Consider the following 21,317-nt stretch of genomic DNA (forward strand, 5'->3'; position numbering starts at 1 on the left):
TACCCGTCTTGTACTGTGAACTCTATGATGCATAAAAAGTAATAGGCAGAGAGTGATGCGACTACTTGGAGACAGAATATTTATTTTTTGTTTATCTTATTTCATCTTGATTTTTATTTTTTGCGTTGTTTGGACGAGTATTTCATCATTATGTTATTACTGTGTTAATGTTTGCAATTTGTTTCCTTCCACTCTTTTACAGTTTTTTTTAGCTTGAAGCCTTAATACTGAAGTTATTGCATTGCTATTGCTAGCATGACATGAAGTCAAGTTGTAAATTGTGAGGTTTATTAAATATCAAACTAAGCCTTAATCATGCGTCAGAATGAACCCCTTCCCTTCTCTGTTTAAGAAATCATGCCAAAAAAATGCTTTACAATTCTGTTTCCCCCTATTTAACCACCTAGCTCTTGATTGATTCACGAGACGGCTCCTAACTGACCCATGTGAATGCTTCTAATCATACTAACCCATTTCTTCATCAATATTGTACTATTTCAGATTCAAAATTCTGGATGGTTTAACCGATTTCTATGAAACTCCAAGCAGAAATGACCGACACTACTCTGTCTCTCATCAATTTTCTTATATCGAAAACATGTTCCCACTACTTACCCATACTTGCATGCATTTTTGCCAGGAGAACGTGCCTTCCACTTCGTTCAGGCTCAAATTCTATCAATTATTTCCAAAACTTTTGTCCAATTGAACATGACCATCACCATGCATTTAGACACCCTCTCAGAGAATAATATAAAGTATTAAAAAAACTATCACCAAACACTTTAAGATTTTGGATTAGGCTAAATTAATTATTTTGTATCTCTCATCAACCTTTATTTGATTAGGATTGCATTACATAATAGATTAAGATGTTATTATTATAAATAGGGCTCATTGCATATTATTTCAGTGTGAAAAAAAAACAAGAGAGAGAATAGAGGAAAAAGTACAAGAGAGAAAAGAGAGAAGAAAGTACAAGAGAGAAAAGAGAGAATAATATATAAGAAATAAAAGAGAGAGTTAATTTTTCAAGATTATGATTCTTTCTTGTGCATCAATTGAAGAGCTTTCTCAAGAACATTCATTCATACATTCATCCTTTGACAAAGTGAATATTTCTCCATAGGAATTCAGATTACCTATATGCTTGAGGAAAAGAAGCAATGAGGTAACATTTAATTGTAATTGTAATTTTCTTCTTGACCTTTTTGAAGGTCTGTACTGGGAAACTTGGATACCAGTTCTGTGCTGGGAAACTGGATACCAGCATGTCTCTTTTTCTTGGAAATTGAGAGTAAGTTGAGAACCCTTGTGTGATAGGGTTTCAGAATCCTAAAGGGTTAGGGTTTCGTACTGGGAAACTGGATACCAGTTTGGGAATTTGTGTAAGGGGTAGACTAAGAAACTAGGATACTAGAGAACTCTTTGTACACAAGTTTCATAGTGAAGTTGCCCGTCAAATTTCAGTATTCGATTTTAGGGCCCGTGGTTTTTCTTCCCTTTTGAATTTTCCATGTAACAACTATTGTGTTAATATCTCTCTATCCTTATCTTGATTTATTGCTTTGAGTTAATTTTAATTAGCGAATTATTTTTATAAAACTCAATTCATCCCCCTCTTGAGTTCATCTGGGACCAACACCATATAGGCCTATATATTTTTATAGTTGTATAGGAGATAAAATTACTTGTTATATTACATCAGAAATATTATTCCCTTGTATTAAATCTGTCTTTGTTCAGCTTACCAAAGAAAAAAAATCTGTCTTTGTTCATAAAAATAATAAAATCTTAACAAAATGTTATTTGACATTTTTTAAATATATTTTTATTAGTAGATAAAATTTCATATCTATCCCACTAATTGAGAATGAAGATAAATTATTTAGTGTTATAAGTCTTATCATAAAATTTGTTTTAAAAAAAAAGTGTGTTGTTAATATTGTTTTAAAATCTAATTGTTTTTCTTCTTGTTATACAATATTTTATTGCAGTTTAAACTTTTTTATATTCTTTATAGTTATATTGTGGGTTTAATATTTTTTCTGTCACATAAAATAAATTTATCTTCTATTATTCCAAAATAATATGTTTATGAGAAAAATTATAATAGTAAAGATTAATATAGCTCCAAAATAAATTAAAATTACATAAATTTATTTTTCCCTACACTAAGACTAATACAATCTTATATTTTTAGACTACAAACACATTCAACCTAATCAAACACCAGTCACACTAGTGAGCTTCATGGATCAAAATTTTATGATCAAGGTGATCTCCAAAACTTTGTCTAATGACTCAAATTGCTCATCAAAGGCCTTTAGAAGTGCCTTGATATTATCATGTTCTTCTATTAAACCCTAAACGTGAGCAGATATTTTGGTCATTATGAACATGTCATAGAGACGATTGGATCACTCCCACTTTTCATCAAGGTCAATATCACTCTCACTTTTGCAAGTATACGTTCCATATCTTTTTTTATTACCTTGATGTCAAGCACAGCGTTTAATTTTTTTTAATTACAAATACATTATATTAAGTTGCAAATCACTTGGATATTTTGAGACTGAAGAAAGATATATCTTTTTTGTTTATTCCTACATCATGCTCTTATATTTTAACAAAAAATATTATTCATAATATTTATTTTAAATTTAAGTAAACTTTTACGAGACAAACAAATCGAATTTTTCCCCTATGCATCGGCATGGGTAATACACTAGTAATCTATATCCATCCATTCTAAATGAAGGAGAATTTTTTTCCTTTCAGATCTTATAGTACAGTTGTTTCCTCTTATCTCGGAAATTTTACATCTTATATCAGATAAAATGATAGGTTCTATTACTGCAGATATTAGATAAACATGCTTATAAATAAAATTCTGAGACTAAATCAAATGTCATGTTTTTTTTTTTTTTTTTTGGTAAACATCAAATGTCATGCTTTACTAATATAAATCATGCTTACAACTTTATGAATTTATTGACATAAAACTTACTTGTGGGCTAAAGTTTTTACTCGGTTAGATATTATATTCCGAGGGCTAATTCAATAACTATTTAATTAAAAATGAATCCTTTGGCCTTTACCCCCAATATGGGGGGGGGGGGGGGGGGGGGGGGGGGGGGTTGTGTGACTTTTGGGTTTTGAAGGAGGATAAGAGGAAGTATTCCATCCTTTCCCTTCGTTAAAAATCTTACACTATGGGTCATTTTCCCCTTCCATTCCTCTTCTCATCTTCATCCAATCAGTACATTGTGATTAGGGCTCACTAGTTATAAATTAACTTTGAGACTACTTGGGGACGGGGACGTTTGGTAAAGGAGAATTTTTTTTTTGTCTGAGAATTTCGATTTTCAAAAAAATAATTTTTACATTCAGTTTACGATAATATTTAAAATTTTAAAATTTAAAAAAAATCAATTTTCCGAAAACCCTGCCAAAAGCCACGTACCAAACCGCCCTCAGTTTACTTGTGGCATTTACCTCAATGACATGAAATGCAACGATTGTCATTTTCGAAGTGGTTGGTTTGTTTAGGCTTTCTAACATTTTTATAGTAGTTTCCGTTGTATATTGACTCTCAAATTATCTTCAAATGAGTTAAGGAGTTTGTGAATTATTTAACTTGTTAAATGTTTAATTAAACTTATTTATCTAACTAAACAAACAAGTTTAGATTTGAATTTAAACTTGTATATATAAATGAGTTAAGAAGTTTTATAAATTTGAGATCAAAAGTTTGTAAATAAAATGATCAACTTACTCGGAATTTTATTAGATGCAACAGTTAAGAATGGGTACAGTGGTGTAACTGTGTAAGTTAGATATTTTCCTCTTCAATTACAAAATTTGTAACTGTGTAACAGTGGCATCACTTATTTCCCTCCTGCAAGTTTCCTTTATTTGACTTTGGGTGTTATCATTTCCTATTGTCCTCAATTCCTTTACCTACCGCGGTGACGTCGATTTGGGCATGAATTAAATTTTTTTTACAATTAATTAGGATAAAATATTTCTCTGAAATAAATTTATCATGAAAAAATTATGGATATTTTAAAACTTTTGCATTTAGATTCGAGTCATAAAAATGTAAATGAATTGAGCCGAGTTAAGTTTCACTATAAATTTAATCTGACTTATATTTAAAAATTAATATGTTTGACTTATGACTATTAATTTATTTAAGCCCATTAAGTTTTATTAATTATAAAAAAATATTTTATATATATATATAAAGTAATTATTTTATTAATTCATATTATATAATTATTTATTTTATTTTAACTAAAATAAATAATATGATAAATCAAGGTGTAGTTTGTAGACCAAATTTTATTAAAATAAGTTATGACTTATTTTTTTAAACAAATTTTTTTTTTAAAGTCCAAGCTTATTCGTTAGTTCTGGAATTTAACTATTGTTCCTGGCTAACTTTGTTGCTGTAAACAGACATCAGACATCGTACATTAGTTGTTCAAATAGTTGTTGGTTTTTTTTTATAAATATATTCAATTTTATTAAATATATTAAATGATGTCAGACCTTATATTATATTATACGCTCTATATATAACGAGATCTTAACATTATAACCAACCGCCTAACCCATCCTCTCTCTCTCTGTCTCTCTCACTGTCTCTATTTAGCTCGTTATATTCGCCGTAGTTGCTAGCTAAACAATGGACATACGTTCCGGTACATGCGAAGAAGAAATGCAGAGTGAGAGAGGAACAAGAAGCATTGAAAACAATACTCTCTTTCTGTTTCTGTTTCTGCCGAAGGATTTGTTAATTCAAATCCTGCTGAGGTTGCCCGTTAAGTCTCTGCTACGTTTTAAGTCTGTTTCTAAGTCATGGTTTTCTCTCATCTCTGATCCTCACTTTGCAACTACTCATTTTGAATTATCTGCTTCATGCACCCAAAGACTTGTCTTCTTACCGTCTTCTTCTGCTTCTGAAAGTCTATCCACGATGGACTTAGATGCATCGCTTCTCGACGATTCTTCTTCTGCTTCAGTAAACCTTAGTTTTTTCCCTCTCCAACCTTCTTGTTTTTTTCCTATTCTCATTTTGGGTTCCTGCAGAGGGTTTCTACTTTTGGTTTGTGATCAATTTTTCTATCTATGGAACCCATCCACCGGTGTCAATAAACGAATATGTTTTCCTCCTTTTACACCCACTTTGAATTATTCTGTGTGTGTCAAATGTTTCTATGGTTTTGGGTTTGATCCATCAACTGATGACTACTTGGTGGTTCTTGCTTCCTTTGACCCAATTGATGTGTCAACCCACTTTGAGTTTTTCTCATTGAGAACTGATACCTGGACAAGAATTGAGGCTACTTTTCCCTATATGAACCCCTCTATTAATAAACCTGGGTCAGGCTCACTCTTGAATGGCGCTATTCATTGGTTGTCTCTTCGTTATGATGCATCAGTGATTGCTATTTTTGCCTTTGATTTGATGGAGAGGAGTGTTTATGAGATACCTCTACCAAACGATATTGACATCTGCTTTGCATCTTGTGATTTGCTGGTACTTGGAGGATTTCTCAGTTTGTGTGTTAAGGGGAATCGTACAACTGATATATGGGTGATGCAAGAATACAAAGTGAAGTCATCTTGGACTAAGTCTATTGTTGTGCCTATTGGCACTCCTAATCAATACTTTTCTCCGATATGCTCTACAAAGAGTGGTGATATTGTTGGAACAGATGGTGGAATTGCATTCGTGAAATATAATGACAAGGGACAGCTTCAAGAGCGTCGCTTGTATTCTGTTAATCCACGAGGATGCGATGCAGCTATGTATACAGAATCTCTGCTTTCACTCCCTGGAGACAATGACCAAGCTGAAGAAGATGAATGACAATAACAAATTAAACAAGAAGAATTAGGTTGTGAAATATTCCCCTATATACCTTTGTCATTTTATTGATACCCGTCTTGTATTGTGAACTCTTATGGTATTATGGTAATAGGCAGAGAGTGATGAGACTACTTGGAGACATAATATAGTATGCACTTAGGTTTTGGATTAGTACATGAACTTTTAGCATCTTTATCTTATTTCATCTTGATTTGTATTTTTTGCGTTGTTTGGACGAGTATTTCATCATTATGTTATTACTGTGTTAATGTTTGCAATTTGTTTCCTTCCACTCTTCTACAGTTTTTTGTAGCTTGAAGCCTTAATACTGAATTTATTGCATTGCTATTGCTAGCATGACATGAAGTCAAGTTGTAAATTGTGAGGTTTATTAAATATCAAACTAAGCCTTAATTCTTGTTTATTGTGCATGTTAAGGTTTTTAGATAGGAGTAATCATGCGTCAGAATGAACCCCTTCCCTTCTCTGTTGAAGAAATCATGCCAAAAAATGCTTTACAATTCTGTTTCCCCCTATTTAACCACCTAGCGCTTGATTGATTCACGAGACGGCTCCTAACTGACCCATGTGAATGCTTCTAATCATACTAACCCATTTCTTCATCAATATTGTACTATTTCAGATTCAAAATTCTGGATGGTTTAACCGACACTACTCTGTCTCTCATCAATTTTCTTATATCGAAAACATGTTCCCACTTACCCATACTTGCATGCATTTTTGTCAGGAGAACATGCCTTCCACTTCGTTCAGGCTCAAATTCTATCAATTATTTCCAAACTTTTGTCCAATTCAACATGACCATGCATTTAGACACCCATTGAGCAAAGACCCATATGGCTCCATCTGGTCCATTGTGCAAATTTCAATCCAAATTATTAGGTGATAGTCTTTTTAATGATCTATTATTCTCTAACATATCCCAAAAGTTCTTTAAATTTGAAGCGTGGATATTGTATAGGTTTAATTTTTTTTACGTTATGCTTATTTAATTTCACTTGAAAGTGAGAGCAGTAAGATCAAAATCATGACCTTATGGTCATTAAGGTTTTGATATAATGTAAAGAATCATGGCCTTGAAGGTCGTAGCATGTGAGAGGAAAAAACAAAATTTTTCATATGCGGAATTACACATGCAATCAAGAATCATGCTTTATGGCATGTGATGTTACCTTTGTTTGTGAGTTCAAAACTCCAAGACGATCAGTGTTAGGTTTGAAGGGTTCAAACCCTCTAACGTTGATCCACACCACCCACGTCAAGATGCAAGAACCCTTTCTTGAAAGCCACCAATTGACCACCACAGAGAGGCTTGGTATGCGCTCAATAGGTGAAGAAGGAGGCTAGGTATATGTGTTTAGAAGAGTGAAGTCTCCATCATGAAAACTTCACAAGAGTGAGAACGATATATAGAAGAATTGGCTAGGTTTTTTTGAAAAACCTTAAGGAGGAACTCAGCAACTTCAACCCAAAACCTTAAGATATCGGGTGAAATTTTTTTTAATGATTTATATTATTCTCTAACATTTAAGGTTTTGGGTTAAAATGGTTCTTTACATGATATTTAGTGACAATAAGGTCACGAGTTCGATATTCACCGCTCTTACTTGTGGAATTAAATAAGCATAAGGTAAAATAAAATAAAAAATTGAGCTTATGCAATATCCACGTTTCAAGTTCAAAGGACTCTTAGGCGATGAAGTGTGTTAGAGAAAAATATAAACCACTGAAAAGATTTTCACCCGACATGTTAAGATTTTTGGTTGAATTAATTTTTTATTAATAAACGCTAATGCTTTTTTTTATATATATATAAACCATGTGTACCCTCTACACAGTCAATTTTGTTCGAACAGAAAACAATCTTGAACCCAAAATTTTACGGAATCCTCGTATGTTCAAAATCACTAACTGCATGATTTTTTTATTTTTTTGGTGAACTGCCTCTTTATTTTAATTATTTGTTAACAAATGGCCTTTGTCACGAATCTCATCCACGTTACCGCTGCCTGTTTGAATATGTAAATTGAATTTGAACTTAAAGGATAATAAACTTTTAAACTAGATTAAGGGTAGCCGAACAAAATGCAATGGTGAATAAAAATTTAAAATTTAATTCTTAAAAAAAGTGATAAATTATAATATTTGTTTAACTTATAATATATTTTGTATAACTTAATAATTTTGGTGTTAGTATAATTTTTAAAATTTATATTGTGAAACACCAATGATTGTTAAAATCTCGATTTATTAATGTGATTTTACTTTTTTATAATTTTTTTATCAAAATGATTTTACCAATATTTCAAATGTTTTTACGATTTTATGATTTTTTTACATTATAATTTTACATTTTACGATTTTTTAGTCCCTTTCTGATTTTATTTAAAATTTTGATTTTAACAATATTGGAAACACCTTATTGAAAGTAGATTGGAACTGTGAAACAGAATTAGCAATATGGACTCCAGTATTTTACGTTTTGGCCATGGTAGGCATTCCTAGTAAACATGCTACTAAATTTACAGAGTTATCTGTTGCTATTAAAAATCATAATGGTTTGCAAAACATAACTGCATTTGGTCATCTCCTGTGATAAAGACAACCCAAATTCAATTTGATTCACGTCTTTGCTTTTTTTTATTATGGTTGTACATGTCCCAGTATTGGTATATAAGTCTCAATTGTTACTCATTTTCTGCTGAATCTTCATGCACACAATAAAGGGCACTCCTATGCATAAGAAGATTCTGCAATGCAAAAAAAAGTTACCCATGTTTTGTCTTTTTTTTTCCCCCTCCTACGGGCTCGTATAGTCCTCATACACTGTCATATATGTGTAGAATATAAATTTATATTCTATAATATGTGTTATGGAATATTTTCATATCCTAACCACCTACTCAAGGATCCCTTAAAAGATAACTACCCAATTATCTTATTAATGTAAAACAGTAAGGCTCCCAACAGAAAGGAAGTTAAATCCTACTACAACTCGGATATCTACACCAACCCAAGAGGTAAGCTTTATAAATAAGAGGTTAAAGACCCCATTACATACTCTGAACTCATTTACTACTTCTGCCCACACTGTGCATACACTCACGTCTCGGCTATAAGCCTATTGCTTGTGCGCAGTGACGGGGATATTGGCTATAAGCCAACCAAGATACCTATCCATAGGATATCTCTGAGCGCATACCATTGAGGTATCATTATACGGTTTAATAGAACCGAACATTGGCGCCGTCTGTGGGAAACCGTAAAGTTCGATTCCCACTCAACTATAGTGAGCACGCAGAGCACAAGCGTAAAGCCACGGATAATCACCGCGGTAGCAAGAGAAGCGCTGCCACAATCAAATCTTAATACAATGGGGCTCACCATGAAATAAAAAAGCATGAAAGGCGATTGTCGTGCAAGAAGCTCAAGAACCCTAATGCCAACGAGAATCTCCGTCTCTACAAGACCACGGCATAAAAAGTCGGGTTCAGATTAAAAAAGCCTCCGCGAAAGAAGCGGGGCTTAAATTAAAAGATCACGGCGTAAAAAGTCGGGATCAGATAAAAAAGCCTCTGCGAAAGAAGCGGGGCTCAAATTAAATGACCACGGCATAAAAAGACTTTGTTCTCCTAATGGGCAATACTGTAAACCAAGCTAGAATCCAAATAAAAATGAGAAATGGACAATGAGATTGAAAATTCCGAAAGTTGGGGGAAAAAAAACGAAACGGAAATTGAAGAAACGCGTGTCACTCTAAAGAATATAGTGTTTGGGGTTTCATCATCACGTTCCCAGAAACCCCAAAGAAACGCGCCGTTTCGTCAACACGTTTTGCTTCACGAAATTATCTGCTAAGGTAAATTTCCCTCTCTCGAAATACATCGTTTTGATTCCATAATTCAGTTTCAGCTGGAATTGTTCACAAGCTATGAATAATAGTAATTTCTAACATAAATGTAGAGTTTCAGTACCCAATGTCTGTGTTAACGTTGTCACCCTGTTATGTTCATATTCACGGTTTGTTCTGTTTTCCCAACGTTTTCAAAAAACCTAGTCCACAAACCCAAATGGGGTTCGAATGTATGTGGATGATCTTGTCGTAGCACGAAAACCCAGTTCATAGTTAACTAATTTAGGGTCTGTTTGGTTGTCTTCTGTTTTTAAAACTGTTTTGTAAAATAATTATGGAAATAATTAATTTCTATATTTATTTAATTTTAAAAATTAAGAATCAAAACAGAAAACAAAAACAACTACATGTTCTCTAAATTTGATTCTAAAAACAAAAAAATAATTATAGTTTTCAAAACATTTTTTTTTTACAAAACAGACCTTACCAAACGAGTTTTTAGTTTTTTTGTTCTGAAAATTAAAAAACCATTTTTCAAAACAACAATCAAACAGAGCCTTAGATTCGAAATTTTTTGGTGGAAGAAGGGGGGCAACAAAATGTTTATGTTGTTTCGAATATGAAACCACTCTCGTATGTGTTGCACATGATCATATCATGTTTTGTTGGCACATGAGAGGATCCATTTTCTGACGGAGATCTGGATCCTCTTATGTGAAAATTCACATGTCATGTAGAGAATCATAACCATACAAAGGTGGATCATTGGTGAAAAAGGAAGAGAGAAAAAAAGAAGATAAAATAAGTAGTTATGAAATCATAACCGTTGATTTACCTTTGTATGTATGGTTGTGATCTTTTCACATGATCATATCATGTTTTTTTGGCACATGAGAAGATCCATTTCCTGACGGGGAGGATCCAACCTACATGGCAGCTTAATAATTAAATGTTAGTGTGTAAAATAAAATCAGATCAAAACTTAAATATGCTAAATATGGTTAATATTAAACAATGATATTGATAAGTTTCAAGAGCTGGCATCTTGAGTTCTTGTAATGATCCAGTACCTGAATATTTTATCTTCAAGGGAGTTTGGCTTGGTACACAAAATTGCAATCTCATGCTATGCTAGTGGAATAATGTATTTTAATATAAATAGTTTTGTCTTTCCATTACGCAATTGGTGTGTATATGTGAAAAATAAGACTTTAGAATGATGCTACGTTGTTTCCCATGTCAATGAAAATCAGCTTTTACATAATTCGAAATACATGGGTTAATATAATAAGGATTTTAGGCTGTTTGTAGCAGAGCATTCATGTGCAATTGGTTTATCTTCTTCTTCTTTAATTTGGATTTAGAATCAGATTTTATTCAAGAACACTCGTGCCTTGCTTTGTGTTCTGTTCAAAAACGAGTGTCTATTCTCAATGGTTTAGTAATATTATTTAGGTTTTTAGATTATCATGTTACATGAACACTATTCATCATTCTTGTTGATACATCGAAAATCTCAATTTTCTTTATTTTTTTTTTCTTTTTCTTCTTTTAAAGTGGGCCACCAAAATCTCTTCTCTGCGGTATTACTATTTATTTTTCCGATAACATAACAAACTAAAAGCCCATATTATTTTAGAAAAAAATATTTATGACAATCATTTTAGTAAAAATTCGTGTTTTTATTTAAAATTTAAATTAAAAATTAACTTCACAATTTTTCCCATCATGATTTCTGTTTCTCTCACCATAAAATACAGTAATTTTGACTAAAATGACATAATTTTATGTCATTTAAAAGGACAAACACTAATTCCATTATTTTAATTATTGAATATCTAATAGACTTAAATGAGCTAACAAGTTTAGGATAAGATCTTCGGTATTTTAAATATGGGAAATCATACTCTTATGTTGCATGAGATTGATCTCTCATGTTACTCTCACTTCAAAAAATGTACCTCTCTTTTTATTTTTTATTTTTTCTAAAAATTAGTGAGGCCCACTTTATTTGTCTCTTCACATGAGAGAACTTCACTCATACTACATGAGAGAAGTAATCCCCTTTAAATATAGACCAAACTAGATTTATAATTTGGGCCGATATAAGGCTAACAAACCAGGTCAGACACAAAATATTTTACACTGAAGTAGAGGTATTTAAGTCAAAGTCGAGCTAAGACCAACTCATTTACACCTCTACTTAACACCGCTAGAAACTTAACTAATATTTTTGTTTTATCCTTCTTAGAAAAAAATAATAAACTGATGACAAAAATAAAACAAAATATGTTGAAAGTTTACAACACTTACATAAACAACTAAAAAGAAAAAAGGAAATTTTTTTTTTACTATCACAGTGGATAAAATTACCACAAACAACCCGAAGACTACGTGGTGTTTGAAAGAAATAATGAAAGGTATTTTAGTTATTTTATTTGTTTTTTTATTATATGAATTTTACAAAACACCATTTATTAATTTCATCAACCCTCAAAATGACATAGTTTTAAGATTGTTGGAGATAATTTTATTTCCTATAATAAAAATGATAAACCAAAAAAAAAAATAGAAGATAAAAAGATCAAATATGTCTAAATCCAAAAGAAAATTGACCAATGAGTCAATGACAAAAGAATAAAAGACAAAATATGTCTCTAATCTATTTTCTTTTTATTTATTTATATATATTTAGTTTTTTTTTCTTTTAATCTTTTCTGTAAATTTTGAACATATTTTTTTTCTTTTTTTGTTGTGATCGGTTTATTTTCTTTTTCTAAGAAAGTAAAATCGGCAGAGATTGGTTAAGTTTTCAACTGTATAAGGATGACTTCGGATGGAAAATATAATCGCCACGCAACCGGTTCAGGTAAGACACTTGCTGAAAAACCGGTTGAACCGGCCGAATTTTGTTAATCAAAAAACGGTGACCCGCTCTGAAGTGGAGGAAGAAAGCGTCGATGGTAGAAGAAGAAGACGACGGAAATGTTGTCGTCGTCGTCGAACACACAATATGGTGAGTTTAGGGCATCGCACATATTGATAAAGCACGAAGGTTCTAGAAGGAAGGCTTCGAGTTCGAGGAAGGATCCAGAACACCACCAGAGAAAGTGCCGTTTCTCCACGACGACATCGTTTTGTTGAACTGCATTGAGCTAAAAGGTCTTTGAAAACTAGTGATTATGGTGGATCATGGCTCTAATTATTTATTATTATTATTATTTAATGAAAACATGTTATGTTTTGTGTAGTATATATATTTGAATCTGTGGGAGAAAATGTTAATGGTTGAAATTTTCTGGAGGTGATGAAAGAGGCTTTTATCAAACAAGTGATAGACATGGCCCATCAGCTACATGTTTATGCTAGTACTACAGGCCATTGGGATGAGCATATCTGGAGGTCTGGCCAGCTGATTCAATACTTTATTATTATTATTATATTATTATTATTTTTATTTTGTGATGAACTTTTGTTTCTGATTGCTGACGCCTTAGATACATGTTTTTTTTATCTTGTAGAAGGAATGCAAGCAGCTGGTTTTTGACACTATTTGATCTTGAGTTGTAAGTATTTGATATGTTTTCATCTAAATTTTAAAAATTGGACCAAATCAACTTGAAAGGTTGAACAAATCAAGTCTTAAAATCTTTACACGTCAAGCAAGTTTAAGGGTAGCTAGCTCAGTATGCTTTTAACTGTCCCAAGTCACATGGAAGAGAGAGGGTGTTTGTGAGCTTAATTCGTGAATTTTATCGTTAAATGTATTTTACACTTGTGTTATTTATGTTAAAAGTGTGCTAAATATTTGTGTAATGATCTTGTGTAATTGAAAATATGGATTTGTTAAATTTTGTTATGATATTTTTAGGATTTTGAGTATGAATTATGGATTAATTAGCTTAACCAATAACTTACTAGTTTAACCAGTCATTTCATACCCTGATTGAGCCAGGTTTTATAACATTACTATTATTGTTATTAACATAAATGTGTTACACAATTTCCTTTAATCATATACTTTGTTACATCCTTCAATCATATTTTTTTAATCTACATACTTTCCTTTCCATCTTGATTAAATGACTAACTAGAAAACAAAAAGAAATCATGCACCCCGGTACGCAATGATAACTAAACTAACTCATGGTTGCCTCGTCCTTGAAACTACGTTTACTGTATTGGTTTGGGGGGCTTTAGGCAAAAATAGCTCCTAAGACATTCAAAGACATAACAAGTGCCATAAGATGCAGCATAATGTGATCTTATGTCCCTAGGAGACTTGTCCTTTATAACAGTTAGATTCTTAAACCTGTACTCATCAAATTTGTCTGTGTCTAAGCATAAAAAGGCTGCTAATTGTGGCTTTTAACAAATCAGAACTTACAAGTGCATGGACATAGAGCTGTACCTTGGTCTAACTCTTTTCTTTAATGCTCTTTTATCTCCTTCAGGCAAATATCTGGAACCCACATTCTGAGCTCATCCCGAAACAATCACCATTGGAAAACATATAGTTCCCAAGAGTCATTGGCCTATCTGGAATTGGTGGAACCTCGATATCCCCTTCTAACATCTTCAAAGCATCCAAAATTGTTGGCCTTGAAGCAGCCATCACATGAGAAGACAGAATTCCTACCAGCAAAAATCTCTCCATTTTGTTTCTAGTAGAGTTTCCATCTATTAAGATAGAATCATCAAAAGCCTCTTCTATGTTTCCCGATTTCATCAATGACCAAACCCAATCTGTGATCAAGAATTCAGGTGCTCCTGATGAAGAAAAGCTAAGAGCTTTTCTTCCACACATTATCTCCAAAACAACCACACCAAAGCTATAGACATCACTCTTCTCAGTTAGCTGACCATAGAGTGCATATTCTGGGGCTAGATATCCATGTGTTCCAGCAATTTTAGTACTTAGATGAGACCTAGTATCACTGCTCTCTTTGGCTAGTCCAAAATCTGCAATCCTTGCCCTCATACCTGCATCAAGCAGTATATTGGAGGCTTTGATATCTCTGTGATAAATTGCAGGTTTAACTCCAAAGTGCAAATAAACCAACGCATTTGCCACATCCAAGATTATGCTTTTTCTTTGAGGCCAAGTCAGCGATTTCTTTGCATTTTGATTGTCCATGGTTGGGAAGAGATGGTCTTCAAGGCTACCGTTTGGCATATAATCTTGAACAAGATACCTTCCTCTGTACTCAGAATTCTCATCCTCATTAACTACACAACACCCTCTTAGCGGCACCAGATTGCGGTGCTTCAAGTTGCTAACGATCCCCACCTCACTGTAGAACTTAGCATCTCCTTGATAGTCAGATTCTTCAATCCTTTTAATTGCAACCATTGTGCCATCGGGTAAAATTCCCTTATGAACTAACCCAAACCCACCTCTCCCTATGAAGTTCTGGGGTGAAAAATTGTTGGTGGCCTTCACAAGGTCCTCAAACTTGAACCAAATTAACCCTGCATATTGTCTCAAGCTTAGGCTGGGCCTTTGTTCCAATGGATCAGAATAGGCTAGCAAATTTTCAATATTTTTTCTCTTCACCCACCCACTGTACCAGAAATACAATCCTACAAAACAAGACATGATAACTAGGAGTCCAAGTGAAGCTCCAGCTAACCCAAATACAAGAGCATGATTGTCCTTTCTGGTATCAACTTGTGTGCTAACCGACAAAAGAAAAATGCATGACAAAACACCTTTGCTTTCAGGCCCAAAGTCATTCACAACTCCAGCAATATATAGTGTTGTGAAGTAAAAGCAATCTTGGGAATGTGAGGTATTACCATCAATAGCAGTCAGCATCTGCTGAGCTCTGTACCCCTCTGTCACACATGCATTGCAACGAGTAAGATCAGTGAGGTCTGGTTTACAGGAATTGTTAATCAGTGCTGTTGAAGTAGGACCAACCTTGCTGAGCCAATCTTGCTCAGATTGAATTTGAGCACAGATGTTGGGAGTGATAACAAATTGAAGTGGGTCAAAGCAGGTGGACACAAGGTTATTGGGAAGTGAGAAGGAAGTAAGATTGGATTGGAAGTCTTGAAGACAAGAGATGGAGGTAGGAAGGTTGGGAAGATGAAAAAGAGAATCTTTGTTAAGGCGTTTTGCAAGTGCTATGCCAAAGAGGGATAACAGATTTTTGCAACAAAAACTAGTGTGTGTTTCGTTTTTGGATGCCAAAGGTTGGAAGTTATGGCAGCTAGAGGAGTTCCAAGGGACAGTTGGCACATAATTCATGTCCAATGGGCACGTAGAATTTTTGGCAGGGGAAATGGTGGTAGAGGGTGCTGCTGAGCATGGATTTGGAGCCACGACAAAGAACAAGAGAAACACAAAAATAGATTTCATATTTGTGACTGTTTAAAATGCGTTGAAAGCTGGATATTTTCGGTCTATTTATGCATGTGGGTCGGCTAGAACGTGGTTTTGACCTTTGAGGAGCGAAGACAATAAACTACAGAAAATTCTTATGTTATCAACTTTGTACACTTAAATTATCATTTAAAATAGATAAGAGCATCTTTCAGAGACGTGTATTTCTACTGTGACCCACAAATGTCTTTATGAATGTTAAATGTTGATTTGAGTTTGTATGGTAAAAACTTCTTATCTAAAAATTTCTTATAAACTACGCATATAGAGGAATGAAAAGATGCTTATTTCTAAATCATACCATGGTTTTACGTCTGATCAAATCAGTTTTCGTTATTAAAAAAAAGAAAAGAAAAGAAAATATACATGGGCTGGCGCAAAATGTCTCACTGCTGACACCAACGTTGAAAATCTGTTTCAACTCGAGTTATAGAAACCTTTATTGACCAAAGTATGCAGGACTCGAGGTGTACTTTCTAGAGGGTGATCGTGTAATGTCAGTGTAAAAGATCCTCGGATTTGGTCTTCCATCACGGACCCTGGAAAGGGAACGGGAACGGGAATATGTCCTTTTAGGCTTTTTATTATCTTCCTTCAAGATCCTCTCTTTCTTCTTTTAAGAGGTTTAGAGAAGCAAAAGACTATTCTATTTCATTTCAGATGTGCTAGTATGTATAAGAGTAAACATCCTTTTTAGTCCCTGACAATATTTATGAAGTCCTTTTCAGTCCCTGGCAATAAAAAAGGACCAAATTGGTCCCTGAAAGTACAAGAAAAGGGCCACTTTACATAGTTGGGAGTTGACATAAGGACTAACATGACCTTTTTTTGTAATTTCAGGGACCAATTTGATCCTTTTTTATTGTCAGGAACTAAAAAGGGCTTCGTAGATATTGACAGGGACTAAAAAGGATATTTACTCTATTTATAAATTAAGATTGTTCATAGCAGAAAAGCAATTAAGTTCATCAAATTAGCACCAAGCATGTGAATCAAGTGACACATATATCTGTATTAAAATTTTGGTAGATGAAACTTTGTTTTTTTTTTTTTTTGTTTTTTTTTTTTTATAATCCTGCCTAGTTTGACCAAATTAATCAATGAAGATAGAGAAATCTCAAAAGAAAAAAAAAATAAACTTCCTTTCTCAACATATAACACACGGAATTTTTATTTTTTTTTTGTCTTTTTTAATCTCTTTCCATGTCTCATTAATTAAATTCAAACATCTCATTTAGAAAGAAAAAAAAAATCTGGCAATCATAAATTTCATTCTACAAAACTCTACATAAATGTGACAAAATGTTTCTAAATAACGAAGTTAAACTTAGACAATTTGAAGTGTAAATTTTTTAAAATTTTTAGGGCTTATAGCCTCTCCTTTCACAGGAGAGAGGATCCAAATTTTTCACAAAGAGAAACAAGTGTGAGATGAGATCCATCATATTTTTTGAAAAAAAAAATATGGCACAAATTTTTGTGAGTCTATAACTACATAAAAACATTTTTGCTATTGCAGAAAAAGTGTTTTACCCTAAATTTTAAGCAGTAAATTTTTTTACTCACGCATACTAGAGAAAGACAAAAGTGATCAACCGCAAAAGACTTTGTTGTAGTTAGATGACAACTTTAACATTTCATGTAACTATGTAAGATGGATATGAATAATTGTTTCTCGTTAATATCAGTTACTAATTTTAAGCAGCGTTATCTCGAAACTTTATTTAATCATACAACAATTGAGGAAGAACTAATATTAAATGGCACACACTAAGAAAAATGTCTTAGTCTAGATAAATTCTAAGGTAGTCCCTCTACGGTTGAAATGTGATTTAAAATTTGTGAAATAATATTTAAATTTATTTTGAATGTATTTGAAAAAAGGGAAAAGTTCACCAATGTCCCTGTAGTTTGCTTTAGAATCATTTATGCCCCTGTGGTTTTTTTCCTATCACATATGCCCCTGTGCTTTGTAAAAAATAAGAAACCACAGGGGTATATGTGATAAAAAAACATACCCTTTTACAAACTACAGGGGCATATGTGATAAGAAAAAAACCACAGGGGCATAAATGATTCTAAAGTAAACCACATGGTCATTGGTGAACTTTTCCTTGAAAAAAATCCTTGTATGATTAATTTATGTCATGTTTTCATTGAATTAAGTGCAACACTCTTAAAGTGCATGAAAGTTTCTACGGTTGTAGAGAGAATTTAAGAATTTCTTATTGAAGAGGAGATTCATTTTAGATTCCGCTGTTCACTTCTTAAGCTGATATGTTAGCCCTGGTCTAAGCAAGATGGTGATGATAGTAATAATAAATTACAGAATTTACTTCAATCTTATACTTTTACATCCTTCAACCATTTTTTACACTTTTAAGTTTGAGAATTTCTTAAAAGAGTACATCACCTAATAAAGTTGAAAAAAGAAAGAAAGATAACGGTTGAGATATATAAAACTATTAAAAAGTCCTCACCCACTAGCTTAAGCTTTTGGATTGAATTGGTTCTTTACATGGTATTAGAGCCTCGTGTCCCGGGTTCGATCCTCACCGCCCCCACTTTCTTTCAGGTGGAATTTCTTTGTTCGCAAAGGTAGGTTGGCCTGTGCATTGTCCACCCTTCAAGCCCAGTGGACTCTCGTGTGAGGGAGCATGTTAAGATATATAAAACCATTAAAAAGCCCTCACCCACTAGCTTAAGCTTTTGGGTTGAATTGGTTCTTTACATTAACTAACCCAACTATATTTATTCTATCCACTCATTTCTTTCTTATAGTCACCTAAATTTCACTTATTTATCTCTTTAGTACATACACAAGAGTAATCCTTAAATTTCACTATTCCATGGAAAGACCATTGAAAAACATATGGTGCCCATGACTCATTGGCCTATCTGGAATTGGTGGAACCTCAATATCCCCTTCTAACATCTTCAAAACATCCAAAATTGTTGGCCTTGAATCAACCATTACATGAGAAGACAGAATTCCAACCAGCAAAAATCTCTCCATTATGTTTATATTAGAATTTCCATCTATTAAGATAGAACCATCCAAAGCTTCTCCTAAGTCTCCTGATTTCATCAATGACCAAACCCAATCTGTGATCAAGAAAGTAGGTGTTCCTGCTGAAGACAAGTCAAGAGCTTTTCTTCCACACATAATCTCCAAAATAACCACACCAAAGCTATATACATCACTCTTCTCAGTTAGCTGACCATAGAGTGCATATTCTGGAGCAAGATATCCATGAGTTCCAGCTACTCTAGTATTTAGCTGAGACCTACTTTCACTGCTTTGTTTGGCTAGCCCAAAATCTGCAACCCTTGCCCTCATACCTTCATCAAGTAGTATATTGGTGGCTTTGATATCTCTGTGATAAATAGCAGGTTTAACACCAAAGTGCAAATAAACCAATGCATTTGCCACATCCAAGATTATGCTTTTTCTTTGAGACCATGATAGCCATTTCTTTGTATTTTGACTGTCCATGTTTGGAAATAGATGGTCTTCAAGGCTACCATGTGGCATATAATCAAGAACAAGATACCTTCCACTGTGCTCAGGCTTATCATCCTCATCAACCACACAACACCCTCTTAGAGGCACCAAATTGCGGTGCTTCAAGGTGCTAATAATCTCCACCTCACTATAGAACTCAGCATCCCCTTGAAATTCAGATTCTTCCATCCATTTAACTGCAACCATTGTGCCATCAGGTAGAATACCCTTGTAAACTGACCCAAACCCTCCTCTACCAATGAAGTTCAGAGGTGAAAAACTGTTGGTGGCCTTCTCAAGGTCCTCAAACTTGAACCAAGTTGAACCTGTATCTGGTCTTAATCTTATTTTGGACCTTTGTTCCTCTGGATCAGCATAAACAAGCGAATTTTCTTCATCTTTTCTCTTCACCCCCCTTGTGTACCAAAAATACAATCCTAACAAAGAACACATGATGACAAGGAATGCAACTGAAGCCCCAATCAACCCAAGTTCAAGAGCATGATGTCCCTTTCTTCTGGAACCCAATTGAGGATTAACAGACAATTCAAAAATGCAAGACATAACACCTTTGCTTTCAATGCCAAAGTCATTCACAACTCCAGCAATATAAAGTATTGTGAAGTAAAAGCAATCTTTGGAGTGTGAAGTGTTACCATCAATGGCAGTAAGCATATTCACAACCTTGAGTCCCTCCTCCACACATGCATCACATTTGGTAAGATCACTGAGGTCTGGTTTACATGCAGTGTCAAACAGTGGTGTAGGACCAAGCCTATAGAGCCAATCTTGCTTAGATTGAACATGAGCACAAATGTTAGGAGTGATAACAAATTGAACTGGATCAAAGCAGGTGGACACAAGGTTATTGGGAAATGATAAGGAAGTGAGCTTGGATTGGAAGTCTTGGAGGCAAGAGATAGATATAGGGAGATTGGGGAGTTGGAAAAGAGAGGTTTTCTCCAGGTTTTGTGCAAGTGCTATGCCAAAGAGGGATAACAAAGTTTGGCAACAAATACTCGTGTGTGTTTCATTTTTGGTTGCTAAGGGTTGGAAGTTAAGGCAGCCAGAGGAGTTCCAAGGGACTGTTAGTACATAATTCATGTCCATTGGACACTGAGAATTGTTGTTGGTAGGGGAAATGGTGGGAGAAGGTGCTGCTGAGCCTGGATTTTGAGCCACCACAAAGAATAAGAGAAGCACAAAAATAGTCTTCATGCTTATGATTGATATAGCTTGACATTTTTTGGTCTATTTATGCATATTGGGAAACAATAGGGACACTCATTTTTATATCATATAATGGTTAATGTCACGTCTGATATTTAATTCCCTATATATTAATATGCAAATGGGACCAACAACAACAAGAACATTAAGTATAAGACTTTTGTTAATTGCTATTTCCACATATGAGAGATAAGGCAGCATTAAATTCAGTCATATACAGTGACACAAGTGGTTTGAAAAACGGTTACAACCAAAAAGGAAGAATTGATTGTGGTGAACCTGAGTCTGAATGGAAGGTCTCTAGAAGAAACGTGGTCTTGGTCTTGGTCTTGGTATTTTATCATTGTTCCTAGACTACATACAAATACAATAACCAAAAAAATCCAAAATGAAATGGGATCCACCAGCAGCCACAATGAAATGGTGAAAAACTGAACCA

At 33.7% G+C, this 21,317-nt stretch overlaps 3 protein-coding genes and 1 long non-coding RNA gene across 4 annotated transcripts; 2 read left to right on the forward strand and 2 right to left on the reverse strand.

The window, feature by feature from the left end:
- The first annotated feature begins 4,693 nt into the window (after positions 1-4,693).
- LOC133309038 (F-box/kelch-repeat protein At3g06240-like) lies at positions 4,694-5,881 on the forward strand. Its single transcript, XM_061509777.1, has one exon. The coding sequence runs from the start codon at positions 4,694-4,696 to the stop codon at positions 5,879-5,881; it is 1,188 nt and encodes a 395-aa protein (XP_061365761.1).
- Positions 5,882-12,640: 6,759 nt separating this feature from the next.
- LOC133309032 (uncharacterized) lies at positions 12,641-13,551 on the forward strand. Its single transcript, XR_009751264.1, has 3 exons — positions 12,641-12,917; positions 13,007-13,157; positions 13,277-13,551. It is a non-coding gene; the product is annotated as an uncharacterized LOC133309032 (long non-coding RNA).
- Positions 13,552-13,920: 369 nt separating this feature from the next.
- LOC133309031 (probable receptor-like protein kinase At1g11050) lies at positions 13,921-16,207 on the reverse strand. Its single transcript, XM_061509772.1, has one exon. It carries the CDS (start codon positions 16,117-16,119, stop codon positions 14,206-14,208), a length of 1,914 nt encoding a protein of 637 aa, XP_061365756.1. The 5' UTR covers positions 16,120-16,207; the 3' UTR covers positions 13,921-14,205.
- A 2,778-nt stretch (positions 16,208-18,985) lies between these two features.
- On the reverse strand, positions 18,986-20,866 carry LOC133308994 (probable receptor-like protein kinase At1g11050). The gene has a single exon (XM_061509730.1). The coding sequence runs from the start codon at positions 20,864-20,866 to the stop codon at positions 18,986-18,988; it is 1,881 nt and encodes a 626-aa protein (XP_061365714.1).
- Positions 20,867-21,317: the final 451 nt, after the last annotated feature.

Source organism: Gastrolobium bilobum, unplaced genomic scaffold, assembly GCF_033153095.1.
Source record: "Gastrolobium bilobum isolate Gb01-03AN ecotype WA unplaced genomic scaffold, APGP_CSIRO_Gbil_v1 utg8041, whole genome shotgun sequence".
Classification (NCBI taxonomy): Eukaryota; Viridiplantae; Streptophyta; class Magnoliopsida; order Fabales; family Fabaceae; genus Gastrolobium; species Gastrolobium bilobum.

Bases quoted from the DNA above. Each gene is read 5' to 3' on its own strand.
- LOC133309031 (XM_061509772.1), bottom strand. From the start codon at position 16,119: ATGAAATCTATTTTTGTGTTTCTCTTGTTCTTTGTCGTGGCTCCAAAT.
- LOC133309038 (XM_061509777.1), top strand. From the start codon at position 4,694: ATGGACATACGTTCCGGTACATGCGAAGAAGAAATGCAGAGTGAGAGA.
- LOC133308994 (XM_061509730.1), bottom strand. From the start codon at position 20,866: ATGAAGACTATTTTTGTGCTTCTCTTATTCTTTGTGGTGGCTCAAAAT.